The sequence below is a fragment of the Mytilus californianus genome, unplaced genomic scaffold (assembly GCF_021869535.1).
Source record: "Mytilus californianus isolate M0D057914Y unplaced genomic scaffold, xbMytCali1.0.p SCAF_2, whole genome shotgun sequence".
Classification (NCBI taxonomy): domain Eukaryota; kingdom Metazoa; phylum Mollusca; class Bivalvia; order Mytilida; family Mytilidae; genus Mytilus; species Mytilus californianus.
This window is the reverse complement of record NW_026262668.1, coordinates 58,004,680-58,027,010: the sequence shown is the minus strand read 5'-3', so window position 1 is coordinate 58,027,010 and position 22,331 is coordinate 58,004,680. Positions and strand designations below refer to the sequence as shown.

General features: G+C 32.6%; 1 protein-coding gene across 2 annotated transcripts in view; it reads right to left on the bottom strand.

The window, feature by feature from the left end:
* LOC127730113 (speckle-type POZ protein-like) overlaps nucleotides 1-22,331 on the bottom strand; it is a 78,127-nt gene that overhangs the window by 48,340 nt on the left and 7,456 nt on the right. Inside the window, exon 1 of one of the 2 annotated variants that reach the window (XM_052238243.1) lies at nucleotides 5,167-6,811. The exons of the other annotated variant lie outside the window; for it this stretch is intronic. Within the exon in view, the coding sequence (XP_052094203.1) occupies nucleotides 5,167-5,222 (56 nt within the window). The 5' untranslated portion in view covers nucleotides 5,223-6,811. Of the gene's footprint in view, nucleotides 1-5,166; nucleotides 6,812-22,331 lie in introns of those variants that run through there. 2 annotated transcript variants of the gene reach the window in all.

Sequence of the window (22,331 nt, the reverse complement as noted above, 5' to 3'; positions counted from 1 at the left end):
TTTTTTTTACAAAATTTACTTTTGAATATAATCTTATGATCATAAACAAGCTTCTGTCCAAGTTTGGTAGAAATCCAGGATAGTTTAAGAAAGTTATTAAAATTTCAAAAACTTTAACCACAGAGTGAATATTTGTGGACGCCGCCGCCGACGGAATGTAGGATCGCTATGTCTCGCTTTTTCGACAAAAGTTGAAGGCTCGACAAAAATGTAAATATGTACAGCGGACAGATGCGGGTTACAATTTTGGCGCTAACATTTCTATTTTTATAGTGTGAACACGGTATTAGTTATAGCAGTAAAATTGTTTAAAGGGGCAAAATTGAAAAAAAATAATAAGGAAGGGACATGTAGCAAGTCTTCTGACCTCCATACACACACTTCAAACAAAACAAAAAACAACAGAAAGTGATAAATATCAAATAAATTGTAATATTTTCAAGAATTGAGAAGCAATAAAAACTGAGGTTTTTGACAGATTGACTGCAAACAAACAGACACAAGAACAAACAGATAAACATGGTATACCATTAATGAACTGTTTTTCACTTATGTCTAAAAAGACATACAGATGTCTAATCTGTGACCATAGATGAATGTCTATACCATATGTCAGCTCTAAATCACTACTTGAATAAAACAAGACACTCAGCCAATCATCTTCCATCTACACCAATTCCTTAATGGACAAAAGAACAACAAAGTCAAAAACTAAGACAACCAAAGATGTTTCTGGCTTTAGAAATGTGACTCAACAGCTGGTGTGGTAAAACTATTTTTTGAAAACTCTACCATCCCCCCTTTTTTCTATAACTAGGTTAGTGAAATAACAGAAGCAACAGAAAACACACAAAAAAAATGGTTCAGAAAGTTAGCAATTATCTCAAAATAACATGTAACCATACAGTAGGTATTTTTAATATGATGATACCTCTCAAGAGTATAATAAGCCAGAAAGACAGAAAGAACAAACTCTAAACTTTTAACTTTTCTTTTATAAAAAGCCTGTTATTTAAAAATATCCTCTTCTTGGGGGACCTAATTTCTACAAGCTCAATCATGCTTCTACAACATTGATGTGCTTTATCTGTGACAAAATTTATCAGAATTTTGACCAATTTAATAACATCTAATAAAACAAAATGAGTTGTTGGGACAACACAAATGCCCCTACATTTAATAAGATATGTCACTGAAAAAATGTGCATATTGATCAACTGAAAAATGTGCACGCCATAAGAAGGAAGCAACAAAACATCAACATGAGTAATCAAAAATTCCCATTTGTAATAAATTTTGCTGTGAATGTTTCTGTAAGAAACTCCAATATCAATATGAGGGAGAAACATTTGTCACAATATGATCATCTTTTTTTAAACTTGTTTTTGACAAATAAGATCTTATATTTTTGGTTATTTCTGAAAAATAGCTCACAAATATTATACTGTTTGCATCTTTTGGTGTTTTTAAATGCTGCCCCTTCATATTCATGATAAAAACATGGACTGCAAGATTGAGTGTCTATTTTGGTTAAATTCCAACCATTATCATTCATACTTCACTCATTGTCACTCACAGTTTTCAAAGTATTTTACATTGTAAAAATACTTGAGCAGCATTTTTTTCAGAGAAAGCTCTTTCGTCCATCAAGAAATTACAAAAGTATGTTGTTTGCATTTGAAAGGGCCTTATGTTTCCTGAAAAAATGGTCATACAGCATTAGTCAGCTGAAAGTTTAAATTCTATTTAGTTCATCATAAACTATCCAAAAAAAGCTGTTTCTCACCAGGCCTGTGTGACCTAACCACAGATTTAACAATTGTTGATGCTTCTGCATGAAATATTCTTGCATTCTCAACTTTCATTGCATGTGGTACAAAACTAAAAAAGCTACAGTTTTAACCAGACATAAATATCATGGTTCTTTTGCATGTGATTTCCAGTACTTGACAAGACTTATATTTCACGCTTCTTTTCTGTTGCATATGATATTCGTTGCAGAAGCAGACATTTTTTTTAAAAATATCCATCATTTGTTGCATTTTCATGCAGCATAAATTCTGTGTATAAGTTTGCAAGTAATTCTTACTCTGAAAACACTCAGAAAATTACTTGTTTCTGAAATAAAATAGTTCAAACACTGAAAACATCAATCACTGCTTTTACGACAATTTCATGCTTTCAAAAATTTTCTATCTGCATTTTAACTGCATGTGGCAACAATTAACATAACTGACAAGGGGGAGATAAAAGGTGTCCATATAAAATAACCACAAACTTCCATAACAAAATCCCAAGCATTAATTATTAACCCTGGTGCACCAAATGCTCTTAGATAATGCACTCAGTCAGACCAGGCTTTAAAGTCAACATGGTTTTATAGATCAATGATCACAAATAAAATTTCTCCTCTGCAAGTACATGTAGATATCATCTGTGACAGTTAAACAGAATAGGGAAGCACAATAATAAATCATAAAAAAAAAATATTCCATTGGAATTCATATAAATGTACCAAAGGCTGATTTTTTCTACAGTAAATGGAATCATTAAAAGCTTTACAATTATAGCTTAAGTCAGAGGACAAAAGTGTCTCACCACTATTTATATCATAAAAAAAGATTGTAAGACTTATTTCATGTCATTTTGATTAAATTTTAACTGTTAAACGAATTATTTTCCTCAAAACTTTACATCATACAAATATATCAAAATGACTGCAAGGAAATTTCAATTTATATAAGTAACAATTTTATTCCAATTGGACAAGAAATTACTTTTTTTAAATGAAATAAAAAATATGTAATTAGCAACAAATTTAAAAAATTAAATTATATTCCCTGAGTGATTTCCTCTATTGAGTTATATCTGTATCAAGTAACTAGTAAATTGAAAGATTGATTGATTGATTGTTGTGTTTAACACCACTTTCGGCACTATTGGCTTTTTCCGTCTTCAGCAGGAAAACTGGCAATCCTAGTCAATTAAGATTGTTGGAGTCGAACCTGCCATGTGTGGGGTTCAAACTCACAACCTCAGTATTGACAGGCTAGTGATATAGTAGTTGAACTACTTTAGACGGGGGTAAGACCAATAGCTCATAGAGGCACCCTAAATTAAAAGAAATGTATGGTATACGAGACAACCCTTTACAAAAACATAAAGCCACAGCATAAAGAAAGACCAATTTCCACTGAAATTGTTTCACATGAGGGCCTTTTTCATAACGTTTTCAATTTGTACGAAAAATTCACAGCATTATGGTTATTCCTAAACAAATGTACAAATTATGAATTCACAAAGATAGCACAGAACTGCAATTTTAAGTAACAGATTTTGGTAAATTTAGATTATTTTATCAAATAACATATAAGAACATTATTAACCGTAACTAAAATTCTTCTTCAAAATTTTACAAAAACATGATTTTTTTTTCAAAATTGTCTATAACAGCAATTTGCTGTGCTAAAAAAATATGTAAAATTGTGGATTTATTTTTTCTTCAGTATAATATGTACAGTAACCTAAAGTTGTTAACTTCTACGTCATTTGGTCTCTGGTGAGGGGTTGTCTCATTGACAATCACACCTCATCTTATTTTTATCTTTACATTAAATTCCTGCAGGTTTTAAGGTGACAGACAACCAATTCAAAATCCCTATCTATTCAACCATTTTTGTCATTTTTCACAGCTTTCTAAATATTTTTCCTTAAATTTAACTTCATAGAAACCAGGTACATTCTGAATTGTACAAGTATCACCTTTCTACATGCCAATTTTTAACCATTGTTTAAAGTCTTGTAATGAGCAAACGTTGGGAAGGCAACTACTACTAAGAACTAACCTCTGGTTTTCTGGAAATCTTAAATAAGTATACTATGGAGTGCATTAATCCTCATTTTTAATGCAAACTCATGGACAAGTAAATTTTGGCTAAAAATACTTCTCTTTCAGCAAAAGTTTCATATTTTGCAAATTTCTTTCATCCCTGCATGAGATACAAAGTTTGGCAAATGCAGCACAAGTTTGAATTTACCAACTGTTGTCCAATCTTCTTTTTTTTGGGACGGACAACTATCTGAATTTTGAGATTTTCTAATAATGTCCTTGCTGAAATTGCGCTTACTAGTATAATGTTCAATGCTTCAATCCACATGTACATTTTTGTGATAGAGTTCTTAAAATTAAAGATTTCAAGCAGGGGAAGAAATTATAGAAAGAAGGTAGCACTACTATAACATTATTATTATCAGGAATTTTTTTTCACATTATAAAAGTAAGATGCAAGGTAAGGGGGTCATATAAAGGAAACACAAAATGATTTAAATTCACTCATACATTAAATATAGTTGTCTATATTATAGGTATATTTGGAATTGGCATTGAAATTACATTTTTTAAGTCTACATTCACACCATGTTGCCGTATCATTTATAATGGCAACATGGTGTGAATGTAGACTTAAAAAAATGAAATTTAAAAAAAAAATGTAATTTCAATGCCAATTCCAAATATACCAATAATACATGTACCTGAACCATTTTTCACTGTAGATATTTTGTAAAATTAGTACACAAATCAAAAAGAAATTGTTTATAAAAATAAGTAGATGTGGTATGATGACAACTATCCACCAGAGAAGGTAAACAACTACAATGATCTGCCTTTAACAATGATTTGACAAAATGTGAAACAATTCAAACAAGAAAACGTGTATACTGTATATGTATAAACCATCTGTATTAAGATATATCTACTATCAAATGTTGATAAGATACTTCTTACTGTTTTCTATAAAATGTTTGCAGATAATTGCATCTAAAATTACAAGATCAATTCTTCATCAATTTTTATAAAAAAAAGTTTTCTACAAAATATAAGTGCTAACTTATTTCTCTCTTTTTCCTGATGTTTTTTTTTTATATTAAAAAAAATACAGAGCATTTTATTTTTTAAATCTTTTTATTGTTTTTTTTTCTTGGAGAACAATTTGAAGTGCAATATTTTCCACTTTACTGGTAGTTCCTGGTTTAATATTGATAAAATCTACAACCATATTGATGCAATGTTCATTCAATGCTATTTTTGTTTTATTTCATTCTAAAGAATACATTTCAATATTTGTAATGCTCAGAGCAATTGAAACTGTAATAATTCTACAATACCTTGATAAATCTGACTTTACATCTGAACTACTGATGACTGGTCCATTTCCTTCCATATCCAAACTTTGTTTATCATTAACATTAGATATACAATGTTCATGAAGTTATCCAGATTTGTTTTCAATTATCAAAACATCCTTTCTCACTGAATTATTTTTACATAATAAATGTTATCTTATTTGTCTCCAAAAGGATATAATAAACAAAAATCCATGCCCTTTAAAATTTGCTATCTCACAAACTGTTAGTGTTAACTTGTGAAAGTCTTGATTGTTATTTTCCTTTTAGTTGCAGTACAACTGTATTATACACAAACTTATCCCCTTAAAACTGAATTTGGTCAAATATTTCACTTGTAATTCAATTTTCAATCAAATCAGCACTTTTGCTTCTATCAAACATCCAAATTAATGTTTTATTTACACGAAATGCAATCGTTTTTCAATTTCTCCACAACCAAATCAATAAAAACCTCTATGAACTACAAATTAATTTAGTACATATCTATAATAAAGAATGAATGTAATTTAAAATTTTCCGGATTAGTGGTCGCTGAGCCTGCTCAAAACACCTCCATCCAATGAGTTCTTACAAGCAATTGTCAACACACATTTCTTTTATAGTCTAGTGATTAGATTTTTTTACTCAATTTTGCAAAATTTGCTGCACTCAACCAAAAGGGTGAAGTTATATAAACTCGATAATCCCGAGGCCCAGAAGAGGATATTGAAAATCTCAGAGGCCAACAACTGGGATGTTAACTCCTGATGACATTAAAATCATATCCAATGAGTGTTATTCCTTCAAGAAAGCTTATATCCCATAGGATACCATTAACAGGGTTTTTCAGTCTTATTTGCTTTAAACACTCAAGAAAAATCGGAAACGAAGCTCCTTGTGTTTTAATACCACTTCAATCAACGTTATCGGTTACATAGAAAAACAACAAAGACTTAAAATCAAACAGAATATATTGAATATTTTTTGCTCCAGGATAAAAATCCCTGTTCCTGCACTTAATCAGTCATTTGGTTCTTCCAGTGCAGTTGTGTTCATGTAAATTACTGTCGATATAATCCACTATTGCCTATAATGAAGTACAAGACACTGACTTCGGAATATCTTTATATCTTTCTATAGACACAATTCCATTTTTTCTTTTGTATAATTAATCAATTGAATAATTCCTCAATTGAAAGATTTTTTCGCTTTGTTATATTTTATATAATCTCAGAAATCTCTAGGATTTATATAATTAATAATTCCTCCTTAACTTAATAAATTCACAGTTTCATTTTTTTTTTTGGCTGTCAAATGCAAAAGTGAGAAATTCCAGTGCAAGTTGCGTAATCATAATTCAGTAAAAGAATATGTAAACCAACAATAAATCACATTGACAATCACTTCCGATCACTTTGATAATTTGACAACCTATTCTCTTTCTATAAAGATTTAGTGGATATAAACTAAATAATTTAAAATTATAAAACTATAAAATGAATCCTCTCATGAACTGATCATTTAACTCAATTCACACTATATTTCATCAGTGAACTGATCAAATCTTGAAGGAAGGTTGATATTATTCTCCTTAATAAATATATGCACTGTTGTATAAACCTATCGCATGTCAACAAAATCATACACCTTTCAAGTGCTAACCTCAAGACATTCATGTATGCATTTCCTGATTAATAAAATTGTTGACTTTTAATGGGTAGTGACATACCAGGTGAGTGAATGGACAAGGACCGCCTTTTTAATTAGTGTTTATTTACTTAGCCGTTAGGTCAAGACTACTATAAATGTTCATATAAAACTATGTTTGATTGGTTAACATAAACCACCTACATGGAGAACCTCACACCATCCTTACTTTTAAGTGCACTGACATTGGATTTAGACAAGAGGCTCAAGATGGGAATTTTTCTCAAAATTTGACATTCATTTAAAAATGTTCTATTTAAGATTCATAGACTAACATTTTTTTTATTCACCGTAGATATTTTATTACATATAAATCATGAAATGTCTATAAAACATGCTATGGCTAAGTTTGGTTGAAATGTAAATAATGTTTCATTTAATTTATGATTTATGATAAAAGTTAGTCCTATATTTTTGAAAACTTCATGAACAGTGATCTTGCTAATTTTTCATTTACTGTTCACCCTATTTCATTGGGTGGTCCAGTTTATGAATGTCCTGAAGTCATATATGATAATGTATATACTGAAAGGGATACTATGAAACTGTAAATAGTTATTCTTCATCACAACATTTTAATGTATTTAAAGCAAGAGACTGTGAGTTACACAAATGACAAAAAATTGAAAGAAAAAGAAACCTAACGAACAAGCAGAAAAAAAGAACAAGAAAAATCTACACTTCACTAAATGACCCTGGCCTATGCAATAACAAGTAATAAAATGGAGATGCAAGAAAACAATTTCTGAATCAGAAGAATCAACCAACCTTTTTATACAATAGACAATCACAAGTCCAAACCTTAAAACATTCTCAGGTAAAAAGAAGAAAAAGACTTTCTAAAAATATATATGATTAAATAAACTGTTGACACAGAGATATGTCTCACCTTTTTGTAATTTGATAGTATAATGCAAATATTGAATCCAAACGGCATTATTTAAACATGTAAACTATGCATAACATTCAAAGTCAATGAACCATGACTTAATGTGCAGGACCAAATAACCTCTATAGAAATGAGAATTGTGAGTGCTTATAAAACTGCATACCAAATTATACCACTGACTTATCATAAGTCGGGAGACCTTAACACTAACCAAAACACAAACTAATTTGTAAACAATGTAAAAGTTTCAAAGTCAATGAAATATGAAAAGGGGATTAGGCCAAAAATCTCCATGGAAAACAGACTTGAAAATGCTAATAAACCTGAATAGTGAATAGGGAATATCATTGATTTTTAAACTTTAACATGTAATCTATGCAAAACATTCAAAGTCAATAGACCATGACTGAGGGGGCGGAGCCAATTAATCTCCATGGGAATGCGATGTGCCAATGTAAATGCATCTACAAACCAAATATCATTGACTTACTTCTGGTGGTTCCCCATAAACTGACCTAATCACAAACTAATACATGTAAAGTAAGGAAGATTTTTTTAAAGTCAATTGACCATGACTGAGGGGGCAGGGCCAAGTAATCTCCATGGAAATGAGATGTGCCAATGCTAATACAACTGCATACCAAATATCATTGACCTACCACTAGTGATTCCCCAGAAACTGACCAAATCACAAACTAATACATTGTTGATGCCTGTATGCCACCAACGCCTTTGGATACAGCATACCTAAGTCTCGCTAAGTTTGACTAGTCAAGGTGAGACAAACAAACTAGAATATTCTATTGTCTGCTACATTGAACTAATACCCCCAGCATCCAGGATTGATATTTAAGAATGCTAGTGACTGAAAAACAGAGAATGAAAAAAGTCAATAATATACATTTGACTTTTTTTCTATTTGATGTTGTCTCTGATGCATGTTCAACCTACTTACATGCATATTTGCATATCAGGATCTAACAATAAATTTATACAAAGTTTCATATTGTTTTATGAACCATCTTTGAGAAGTTGTGATGACAAAGTAGGAGCTGGAAAGGGCTTATATTGTTCTGCATAATTGGATCTAATAATGTACCAACTTCCATGTAGATATAGCTCATATAGACATGTCTTTGGGAAAAATCAATGCATTTGAATATCCTCCCCACATCCACATCTTTATAGTAGGATCTAACAATATACCAAGATTCCTATAGATACAATAAACATAGAGTTGCAATGAAAACGCCAGCCCACTGTGACTTTGAGATGAAGAACAGCAATTAAAGCGCTGTTCTTTTGCTTTTTGCGTGTTTTTGCTGTGCAGGTACTGAATTTGAGTCATGGATGGATACCCCATATCCTTTGTTTTTCTTTTAATGTCCTACAACTGTCAAATTCAAGGGAATATTTTTGTTTACCCTTTTTGACATGAAACAAGATATGATGTAATATATTTTGGTGGTATTACAACTAATGAGGACATACAACTTTAACTAACTGAAATCTAACATAATCCTGACATTTGATACTCTGCGAAACTTGTGAAAATGCTAACAAAAATAACTATATGTCATGTATGTAAAAAGTATTGCTAATTTCTTTACTATATTTACATGACCTTAATTTTCCTCTTTTCTTAAACCTTTGAGTATCTGAGTATAGATACTTTAAGGTCTGTAGAGCAAACAACTTTTACTAATGAAAAACATTTAAAAATCTGACATTTGATACTCTCAGTTTGCAAAACTTGTAAAAAATATCAAGAGAATAACAATATGAACAAAGTATTTCTAACTTCTATGTAGGTCATTTGTACTTTTATAAGTATTCGATTAGTTTTATAAAACTTGCGCATCATCCACTGTCACATTCAGCAGTACTTTAAATCATTTTTTTCCAAAGCCATTTTTTATTGCCAATGGCACTAAACACCGAGAAAGTACTTTGAAACAACACCCTCACTCATGATTTCATATGACTAAGCAAGGAAAATTGAAAGTGGGTGACAAGAAAAAAAAAGAAACCACAGACTAAATAATGAATGTAATAGTGTCTTTCTAAATTATTTATACATGTATACTGATCGTTTAAAGTAGTTAGATTTTCAGGTCATATTAATTTTATCCAGACTTGGAAATTTTAACCTATGAATGCCTTAAGAGACCTTAAGAGAAAAGAAGCCTACAAATTCAACTATGAATTAGAAGTAAAGCTTCAATTTGAAACTTGTTTTAAGAAGTTCATATGTGCAATTAATTTCATAGACAAAGCGTGATTTTTGTACCATAGTAACTGTTAAACCCAGAAACAGAGATCATTTTTTGGTGTTTTTTTTCAATATATGTTCTGGTAGTTTCTTTTATCTGAGGCAGGACAGACTCGCTGATAGATACGATGAGGTACAATATCACACTAAACTGTTATACTGGGCAAGAGTTCCATACGACACCTCCACCCGATGAAAAAATCACAACACCTTACAGTTTATGCTGTTAAGGTGCCATATGGAACTCTTCCTAAGCCTGCAACAGAAGATGTTTTTCAAGCATTACTGGAGAGGGGGTCTCATCCCGAATTCCAGAGAAAATAAATGCCAAATCATGAATTCCTGTTAAAATAATGTGTCCATTCTCGAATTCCCAAAGATTTTACTGGCTTTTCCCGAATTCCTGTGAATTAGTGAACTAAACGGCTAAATCCAGACTTCCCAAAAAATGTCCTTCTGCCCCTCATTACAGACCAATATTCACCTGATTCCTTGCTTATTTACTGAGGTTATACCATGTAAGATGAGGTGAATTAAAGTTCATTTCCCTCATAATAATTAATCAATAAGATTGATCAGAAGTGTAATTTTCTGATGTAAAACTGTGATGTTATGAAGGTGTACCACACTGGCACAGGTAAACATCCTTGTAAAGTAGATTTTATGATAATTTAACCTTACAATGTTTACTTTGTACTGAGGAAAATAAAGCCTGTTTTATCTTCAGATGAATTATTTTTATGATTACACTGTTACATATTTCAACTAATTATAGAAAATGTTTTTACCTTAAACAACAATACAATGTAGTCTAAAAAGGTGACCTAATGCAAGCTCATGTACAAATATATCCTAATTTGGTACATTTAATTCCATCATAATTGTGCATTAATTTATCTTTCAATCCATGTGTCATACAAAAACACAAGATTGATATGAGTTCTGACTACCACAAGGTAAGAATGAAAAGTACATGTGGGGACTATGATGTCTGTATGTAAAGACACAGCACTCAGCAACAATAATAAAACATCTAGAGGTCAACAAACAGCACTATTAACCCAAATGCTATAGAGTAATATCTAGAACTTATCCAATGCAGTTCAGACTTATGCAATTGGGAGATAACAACTTACCTCTTACCCTTCATTGATGCAATTTTGACATGACTACTTTACCAGTGGTCTTATTTCAAAGTATCTCTATATCTTTTCTCATACTGCAAACTTTTAGAAAGATTAATATTTGTGGTTTAAAGACAAATAAATGGGGAATGTGTCCATGGGACACAGATGATGCCCCATCTTGCATAAAATGTTATAAAGGGACATAAACTCAAGAATGGGAAAAGTGACGCTACCCAAATTCGTACTTGATCTGAGATTTGTGGTAATAAGCATTTTGTATATGTTTCATAACATTTGGTTGAGGCAAACTTAGGCCAATTAAAATTAATTGATAGATTTTCATCCCCACCCGCCCCTCTGAAATCGTCCCGCCCCTATTTATTTTATTTTTAGAGATTTATGATTTCCCGATTTTGTTCATTTCCGTTACTGGTAAACTTAGATAATTTTGTTTCATTCAAAACTTCCTGTTTGAAATTTTCGGTTCACGTATTTCTTCTGAGTGATTTGACCAAAATAATTAAGTCAACATATTTTGCTGCTCTATGATGACAACATTGTCTTCCGAGAATATATATTGATTACTGGAAGGGCGTGAAATATTTGAGTTACGAGAAATAGGCGGTGTCCCAAGAACGCAAATCACAGTATGTCACTAATTTCAGTGATTAGAAAACCGTGGATATTTTTATTTAAACAAAGACTTTGTGATAGGAAATTTGGACTGTGAATGATATCCAAAGCGCAAGAATCGTGGAACACATTGGTACAAAAACATGACTGGAATAAAGAAATTGACACAAGCACGAACTTGTGCGATTTATGACCATTTATTGAGTACAAAAAGTCAGCCAACATACAAAATGTATTATATTAAGCCATTAGATTTACCCAAGGCTGTCGTTTTTTTGTTGACAAACAGCAAATACCCTCTGTCCCGCAGCAACTCAATAGAGTCATTAAACAACTTCTTCTTTTTTGTTAAGTTCATGTTTTGCAAATTGTATAAATTAATTATATTTGCAGCTGCATAATGATAAAAGCATCAACCCTAGTATTTTCAACACAGTTTGAGTTTTCATTTCACTCTGTACTCATAATACTTGTGTTTCATACCAATGCATATGCTTCATTTTATGGTCACTACAAACCATAGCTAAATCAGCTTAAGTTTGGACGGAATTGGTTCAGTAGTTTCAGAGGAGAAGATGTTTGAAATAGTTTACACCAGACGGACAACGACGACAGATGCCGGACGCAAAGTAATGGAACGGTGAGCTAAAAATAACTTCTAAAGATGCTGACATAAATTTGGTTTAATTTCAAATAATCAACACAAAGATATGTCCCACCTGTGTGTGTGACTGTGCTTTTGATAGCTTTTAAACAGCAACTATGTTTGACTATCTGTACACTTCTGAATAGAAATCCTAAATACAGTACACCGGTTTCAATGTTGATGGTCCTTTACTGATGGGCAATGTCAAAATATCTCCATAAAAATAAGATGTGCCAATGTCAATACAACTGCATACCCAATACCACTGACTTACAATTAGTGGTTCACCTTAAACTGACGTAGTTAAAAACTTAATAAACATGTGAACTATGCCAGAGTTCCCAAGTCAATAGACACTGAGTGAAGGGGTATAGTTCAAATAATATCCATAAAATGTTATGTCAGTGCTCATACATGTGCATACCAATATATCATTGACTACCAATAATAGGTCCTCCTAAATTCACCTAGTCACAAACTTAAACAACTGTATATTTTTGACATATTAATATGAGTGCCAAATATTGAGTGCATGCCAGAATTAAGATAAACCCCTAACTAGATGGTTCTATCATGGACTTGCTCTATATTTGCAGGTCCCAAAACCGTTTTAAAATTGATTGATTGATTGATTGATTGATTGATTGGTGTTTAATGCCACTTTCACAGTCTGCACTCTTAACCACAGGCCCAGCAGCCCAGGCTTGTAAAATGTCTTTCGGGCCTGTAAAAATCATCCCTACAGGCCAACAGAATCTAACTAAAATTTTCCAAAAATTGGGCTCCGGGCCTGTAGATTTAAAAGTTTATCGTGAAGACTGCTTTCAACACTATTGTGATATTTAGTGGCGGTCAGTTTTTATTGGTGGAGGAAGCCGGAGTGCCCAGAGAGAACCATGACCTTCGGTAGGAAAACTGACAATCCTAGTCAATTAAGATTGGAGTCAAGTGCACCTGGCCAGTGCGGGATTCGAACTCACAATTTAAAAATTGACCAAAATCTCAGAATTTTCACATAAAATGCTGCCTAGAAGTGGCACTATTGATGACATCAAATCTACATGGACAGTGAACAGAGCATTGTATATATGTAATTAGTTATACAAAGGATAACCAGTATTGAAAACTTGTTGTACAGTACAACTAGAAGAAAAGATATTAAAGGAGTTTATACATTATGAACCAGCACTCACTCCTCCCATTCAATGTTCATTATCATGCATTAACAAAAGGATTGATTACCGGGGACTTAACCTTGACACAAAAAATATCTCCAAAACATTACCTTGAACAACAGAATTTGAATTATATCATAACATAATGTTAAAAGTACAGAAAATATCTGTTGGGATGTTCATATGAAAAGTCATCTTTTATATGCACTGTCTGTATTCCAATGATTTCACAGAGCTTTGACCTTTGAGAAAGTACAACTAGCTGCAAATGGCATCAATAAAGAAGAAAATCTATAAAACATGTTACATATTCTGGAAATGTACTTGTCCCCATAAATGTCATCTTCTACTTAGTAGAGTTATAGCAATGTAATAATTAATGGGTTGGTGGACTTTTTGATAGATCAGACATTACTGTGCATTAAACATTTGTAATTATGAACTGAGGCTTATGAGGAAAACAATTTGTTTCAAACTGATGTAAGCAGACATGTACAATGTACTTTCAACTGAAAATTCTTTACTGTCCAGTTTGGAAATTGCAGCTGGTCAATTTAGCTATCTTAAGTCAATTAAAATCTCCGTAAAGTTAATAGATCATCTCAATAAAATGCTCCGCTGGGCGCAGCTTGATATGACCGCAGAGGTCAAACCCTGAACAGTTGGGGCAAGTATGGACACAACATCCAAGCTTGATACAGCACTGAATTTGGATTGTGATTAAATATTTGACACTGCATAGGTTTCTGACACAGAATGAATGTGGTCTAAGAACTTAAAAGTTTTTAATTTACCTATTCAAACCATATCATGATTATTTGCTTTTATATATAAATCAGAAATAACCAATTTAAAATGGAAAATTTTAAAGAAAAAAAAAGGAAAAAAAAATCCCTCCCCCAAATTTGTTGAACCCCCTTATGATTCATCACCCCCAAACTCAATCCCAGCCTTCCCTATGTCGTATGGTACCTTGCAGTACAATTTCAGAGAGATCCATACACTTGAACACAAGTTATTGTCTTGAAACTAGAAAAATGCTTGTTATTAGGCCCCTTTTTGGCCCCAAATTCCTAAATGTTTAGGGCAATTACCCCCAAACTCAAACCCAGCTTTCCCTTTGTGATATGGAACATTGTAGTACAATTTCATAAAGATCCATACACTTAAACACTAGTTATTGTCCTGAAACTAGAAAAATGCTTGTTTTTTGCCCCTTTTTGGCCTCTTAATTCCTAAAATTTTCAGGCAATTACCCCCAAAATCAATCATAGCCTTCCCTTTGTGGTATGGTACCTTGCAGTACAATTTCAGAGAGATCCATACACTTGAACACAAGTTATTGCCTGGAAACAAGAAAAATGCTTGTTTTTGGCCCCTTTTAGGCCCCTTATTCCTAAACGTTTTGGGCAATTACCCCCAAACTCAATTCCAGCTTTCCTTTTGTGATATGGAACCTTGTAGTACAATTTCAGAAAGATCCATACACTTACACACAAGTTATTGTCATGAAACTAGAAAAATGCTTGTTTTTTGCCCCTTTTTTTGCCCCATTATTCCTAAAATTTTGAGGCAATTACCCCCAAAATCAATCCCAGCATTCCCTTTGTGATATGGAACCTTGTGGTACAATGTCAGAGATCTCCATACACTAACACACAAGTTATGTCTGGAAGTTACAAAAATGCTTATTTTTGGCCCCTTATTCCTTAACTGTTGGTACCATAACCCCCCAAAATCAATCCCAACCTTCCTTTTGTGGTATTGAACCTAATGGTAAAATTTCATAGAGATCCATTCACTTAAACTAAAGAAATGGTGCGAAAACCAAAGTGTCTTCGGACGACGACGACGACGCCAACATCATACCAATATACGACCGCAGAAATATAACAAGAGTGCACACGCTGAAATGTCTCGCCTTCTTTACTAATCATTGATATTATGTTGATAGTCCTAAATATAAAGCTTTATTACAACTGTCACATAAACTTAACATTAACCAAGTAAACTAAACATTGACCAATGAACCATGAAAATGAGGTCAAGGTCAGATGAACCATGCTAGGCAGGCATGTACAGCTAACAATTCTTCCATACAACAAATATAGTTGACCTATTGCTTATAGTTTAAGAAAAACAGACGAAAACACAAAAACTGAACACTGAGCAATGAACCTTGAAAATGAGGTCAAGGTCAAATAAAACCTGCGTGACTGACATATAGATCATAAAATATTTCCATACACCAAATATAGTTGAACTATTGCATATAGTATTAGAAAAAAAGACCAAAACTCAAAAACTTAACTTTGACCACTGAACCATGAAAATGAGGTCAAGGTAAGATGACACCTGCCAGCTAGACATGTACACCTTACAATCATTCCATACACCAAATATAGCTGACCTATTGCATGCAGTATTAGAAAGAAAGACCAAAACTCAAAAACTTAACTTTGACCACTGAACCATGAAAATGAGGTCAAGGTCAGATGACACCTGCCAGCTAGACATGTACACCTTACAATCATTCCATACACCAAATATAGTAGACCTATTGCATACAGTATAAGAAAAACAGACCAAAACACAAAAAGTTAACTATAACCACTGAACCATGAAAATGAGGTCAAGGTCAGATGACACCTGCCAGTTGGACATGTACACCTTACAGTCCTTCCATACACCGAATATACTAGACCTATTGCTTATAGTATCTGAGATATGGACTTGACCACGAAAACTTAACCTTGTTCACTGATCCATGAAATGAGGTCGAGGTCAAGTGAAAACTGTCTGACGGGCATGAGGACCTTGCAAGGTACGCACATACCAAATATAGTTATCCTATTACTTATAATAAGAGAGAATTTAACATTACAAAAAATCTGAACTTTTTTTTCAAGTAGTCACTGAACCATGAAAATGAGGTCAAGGACATTGGACATGTGACTGACGGAAACTTCGTAACATGAGGCATCCATATACAAAGTATGAAGCATCCAGGTCTTCCATCTTCTAAAATATAAAGCTTTTAAGAAGTTAGCTAACGCCGCCGCCGCCGCCGCCGGATCGCTATCCCTATGTCGAGCTTTCTGCGACAAAAGTCGCAGGCTTGACAAAAATGAAAATAGGGTTTCCCAGTAGATTCAATAAAAACTATGTGGCATCTTTGCTACTACCTATGCCACACTTGGGTTTACACTCAGGAAGAAGTGACTTCTCTCTAGGAAGAAGTGGCGAGTGGAAAATGTTAATGTTTCAAAGCAGAAGAAATTTTATGTTTTTAATTCTGGAGGCTTTCACCTGATCTGACAAGAACAAAATCAAAGAACCTTTGTGAGCACGCTCACATACCCCACACTCCCACATTGTCACTGGGCAAACAAAATCTTATCAGATTTCTAAGTTCAAAGACTCATAAATCCTAAAAAAAGTCAACTGATAAAAATTTCTTGTGAATATGCACATCTACAGATTATGTCCTCATTTACTACAAATTTCATGAGCTCTATTGTATGGTTTCAGAGGCATTATGATGATAAAGTGTTGCAGCAGTATATTTGGAACAAAATTCTAAGTTCAAAGGGGCATAACTTCTAGAAATAAATGGGGAATGTGTCCATGGGACACAGATGATGCCCCCGCTTGCATATCATATAAAGTTATAAAGGGACATAACTGAAGAACGGTAAAAGTGACGCTACCCAAATTTGTAATTGATCTAAGTTTAATATAATTTGGTTGAGGCTAACTTAAGTTAGCGAATGGTAACGAAAAATTCAGCAATTTTTCCATTTGTTAAGGAGCATAACTCTAGAACGGTTAAAGTGACGCCACCAAAATTCAAACTTGATCTGTGTTTTGTGGTAATAAGCATTGTGTATAAGTTTCATAACATTTGGTTGAGGCAAACTAAAGTTAGAGAACGGAAACCAACTTTTGGACGTTTGTACTACGTATGTTCGTTCGTACGTACGTTAGTTTGTATGTACGTACGTACAGACAAGGGTAAAATTTAATGGCCCCTCCGCTATTGCGGGGGCATAAAAACATCGAATTATAGTTTCCTGTTGATATGCACATCTACATAGGATGTCCTTAATATCTACAAAGTTTCATGAAATTCTGTTGTGTGGTTTCAGAGGAGTTGAGATAACAAACTGTTGCAGTAGTATATTTAGGCCAAAATTCTAAGTTCAAAGGGAATAACTCCTGGAAAAAATATTGAATCATATTTTCCTGTCGATATGCACATCTACTTAAGATGTCCTCATTATCTACAAAGTTTCATGAAATTCTCTTGTGTGGTTTCAGAGGAGTTGAGATGACAAGAACAGGACTGACTGATGGGTCAAAAACATTATACCCTTGCATGGGGTGTAAATATGAAGAGCACCTTTAACACAATCCAAGATTTTTCATATACATGATATGTTTAAGAACACATAAACCTCCAGTATGCCACAGCGGCATTGCCACCATACAATTCCATTAACAAATTCTGATATTCTCCTTGCTAAAAGAAAAACTTCTTTAACTTTATCAAATCCAACTTGGACCAACAAGCGGCATAACAGGAGAAATATAAATAAAAATTGAAAACCAAAAGTAGTATCTTTACAAATGAAGCAATGCACAACATATATATATTAGGTTGATGTTATAGTAGCAACTGTGTGAAACCCTCATATGTAGTCAAGGTCCTTGTAAACATCCTAGTAGTAGTAGTAAGTTTCAGTGGGAAATATATTATTTAGACACAAATTTTGTTTAAATCTTGTGTACACCATACTTTCATACAATCTTACTATCATATTTATGTCCACTTGTTCCCCAAAATTGACCAACATTTCAAAATGATGCTTTTACTTAATATTTGTTGTCAATGACCTCATTTCAGCTTATGTTAGCACACAGAAATCAAACGCCTTCTTAGAAGTTTCTCAATGACAGTAAAAATCAATGCCATCAAAATTGAACATGACATTTGTGTTCAGGTTTCAAAAGATTTAGTCAAGGGCCTTAGGGGTATTTTCATTATCATTTGAAACAAAAAATAAAAGAATGCCCTCGTCAAGCTTGCTTATAATACATAAAAATACTTTCTGAGAGCATTTGGTGTCACTGTTAGTTAGAGTGCAGAAACTTTATTGCAATTTTCCAAGTTATAAAGGGGCATAACTCTAGAACAGTACGTGACTCACAGCCAACATTTGAACTCGATCTGCGAGTTTTGGTTCTTACCATTGTGTATGAGTTTCATAAAATTTGGATGAGGAAAACTAAGTTAGAGTGCAGAATCGAAAATGGGACATACATAAGGACAGACAATCAAGGGTTACACTAAATGCCCCTTCACCTAGCGGCGGGAGGATAAAAACCCAACTTTTAAAGTAACTAGGGGACATAAAGCTTGAACGGTTTTATACCAGTGTTTAAAGATAGCTTTTTTTTGGTATGTTTTCAAATCATTATTATTTTTTGTGACAGATTATTTCTTGCTATAACAAATAAACTGGAATCATTTGAGTTTATCTAGTAAGATTAATTGTGGAGAACCAAATGCGTACCCCACAATTATGTGAAAAGTACAATTCAACAAACATTTTTCTGACCAATTTTCTAATCTGTGCCACTATGAAAAGACTGATGATAAATGTCAAATTAAAATTGGCAGTTTACCAATTCAAATCAAACATTTAATTAATATATGAATAAAATGAACATTGTGGAACCTGGTGGTTTCTGATGTTCCTTATATACCTTTCACAAATTACGCAAGAGTCATTGACAAACTGTAATCATCTCTGGAAAAACTTTCATAGAAATGCTGATTTACATCTACATTTTCTCTGCAAATAAAAGCTGTACAAACACTTGTTGATTGTCAATAATCAGCTTAGCTATAAAGAAGTACATGTATTATGAAGTATGCCGACTTAACAATTACAATAATTTACTTGTGCCTTGCAAGTTTGAAATGTTATAAAATTGGAACCATATATATAATTTGCTTAACATTTTGTTTTTCAACACCATTTAGACGTAAAAAAATACCTGTGTTTCTGCTAGCCCTACATTCACTAAAATTCAGTGCCGCTATACCCTACAGATTTTATTTACATTTTTGAACAGGCACTGTTAAAGTCAGACTGTTTCCACTATTTAAACTATAAATAGCTAGTAAAACACTTTTGAAATATAAAATTATTTGCTTACTTATCTATCCTAATGTTTTTCAGCATTTTAGTGGAAACACAGGTATATTTTTTTTGCCTTATACATGTACATGTAGTAGCATCAATGTAGTTGAATGCAAAAAAGCAGAGACAATCTGCTAAGCAGAGTACTTCTACACAACTGGTTCATTACAAATCCAGCAAGTTTACTGGCATGACTGGGTCACTTGCCAATATTATATTGGTGTATGATTATTGCTTAAAGGGATACAGATAACAACAATTTCCAATCTGGTTAGCATTTTATCCTCCTTAATAATAAACCCTGACAGTTTTTTTTTAATTTTATGATATAAATTACTATATTATGTATACACATTCAAATAATATTCAGAAATAGGACAGAAGATTTTTTTCATAAAAATTTGCCTTTTTTTAGGTGAGTTAATACTTGCATGAAAATGCCTCATTTATTAAGTAATTTACATTATATTAACAGTGACAAAATATCTGTTTCAATTCTGTCCTACTGTAAGTCATTATGTTTCATTAATCAAGAAAAATGAATAAAACACTTTTTTATTGGAACAGTCAATTAATTATTAATTATGTTTGAAAGTAACAGGTATTTAACATCAACATGTTAGAATGAGGAAAAATAAAGTATCTGTACATTGTATGAAAACAAAATAATGCACCCTTAAAAATTCAGCAGAAGAAACTACTAGAAAAGTAAAGAAGGGAATCAATAATATTTCAAAGCAACAGCCTCCTCTAAACAATAAGTATGGCTCAGGCTAAGTGTTGTTTTACTTGGTCCATTGGTTTCAGAGAAAACATGTTAAGAATTATTTTACTGACACATCTGACATCATGTGTAAAGGGAAGTAAATCTTATTTAAAATGTACATGCAATATTACATTGTTTTTAGTTTACATTGAACATTTGAACAGAATCATTTCTTCACCAATCAACTATGATCATGACCAGCCAAACATCCTATTACACGTACTTCTGTTTTAATTATATACAGTCTTCACGATAAACTTTTCAATCCACAGGCCCAAAACTCAATTTTACGAAAATTTTAGTTGGATTCTGTTGGCCTGTAGTGTAGAGAAGATTTTTAAAGGCCAATAAGCAATTTTACAAGCCTGGGCTGGTGGTTAAGTGTGAAGACTGTATATAGCACGCCTTTTACAAATTTATATTTAATTCACAAAAAGTGTAGCTTGGGTAGATTGAATATGTTAATAATATGAGTAAGGCGCAGCTATATATGATTTGTATCATTAATGAGCGATGAACTGTACTTTTCATGAATTAAATATGTCCATCAAATAGTGACGCTTTCGATGACAAAACGTCACTTATTATCTGAAAATGACCTCATGGATAAGATTTTCTAGTAGAATTTGATTTTATGATACATGTACATGTACATGTAAATGAATGGTTGCTGTGATATTTCCATCAAGGTTTAAATAGCAGAGAGCAATTTATGTGTTATTGAAGTGTGTTCCCCACAAATATTTTAAAAATGATAAATTCACGGAGACATAACTTTGAAAAGTGGAGGAAATGAAACGACAGAACATTAAGTCACATATTTTTTTAAATATTCATTCCGACACAATAAAAACAAGTATTCACCAATTTATCAATATCGCATCTTTGTTTATAGACCACGCTATTCCTTTTTGTAGCTCTCCTCTGTGCTTCATTTGCTTCAAGTTAATGGAACCATTTAGGGTAAGGCCCCCCATCCCAAAATTTATGTTTTGATAAATTGTTGTGTATGCATTTTATTTAAATTTGTTGGGAATTTTTGTATGGTCATTGATTTCATTGTTTGCTATGCCAAGGAGCCGGAGCCAGACTGCAATAACAACTTCTGAAATGGAAGTTAGAGCACTGGTCTAAGCTCCTCCCATTCTTTGCTTTTCCTATGATAAGTGATCAACGGGGGGATTGGAAAGTGCAATAAGTACAATAAACTGCTTCGCTGAGCGCAGCTGGATACGCCCACAGAGGTCCAACCCTGAACAGTTGGGGCAAAAATGGACACAATATTCAAGCTTGATACAGGTCTGAATTTGGATTGTAATTAAATATTTGACATACTATAGGTTTCTGAATAAATGTAGTCAAAGAACTTGAAATTGGTGATATGAATTGAATTTATATACTTTAAAGATTTCTTGCTGTTGTGCAATACACTATGCTGTTGCACAATACTTAGTAAATCTGTTGTCAGACTATAAACAAATAAAATTTATAAAATTATAAAGGGAGCTTACATCAATAGATATAATCAATTCACCAAAATTTCATAAGAATTGCTGAAAGCATTTTTGAGTTATTGTCTGAAAACTGGAAAATCCCCCCTTTTTTAATGAATAAAACCCTTAACTCGGAAACGTAAAATCTAAAATTTATAAAATTCTACAGGGAGCTTACATCAATAGATATCAACAATTCATAAAAGTTTCATGAGAATTGCTAAAAGCATTTTTGAGTTATTGTCTGA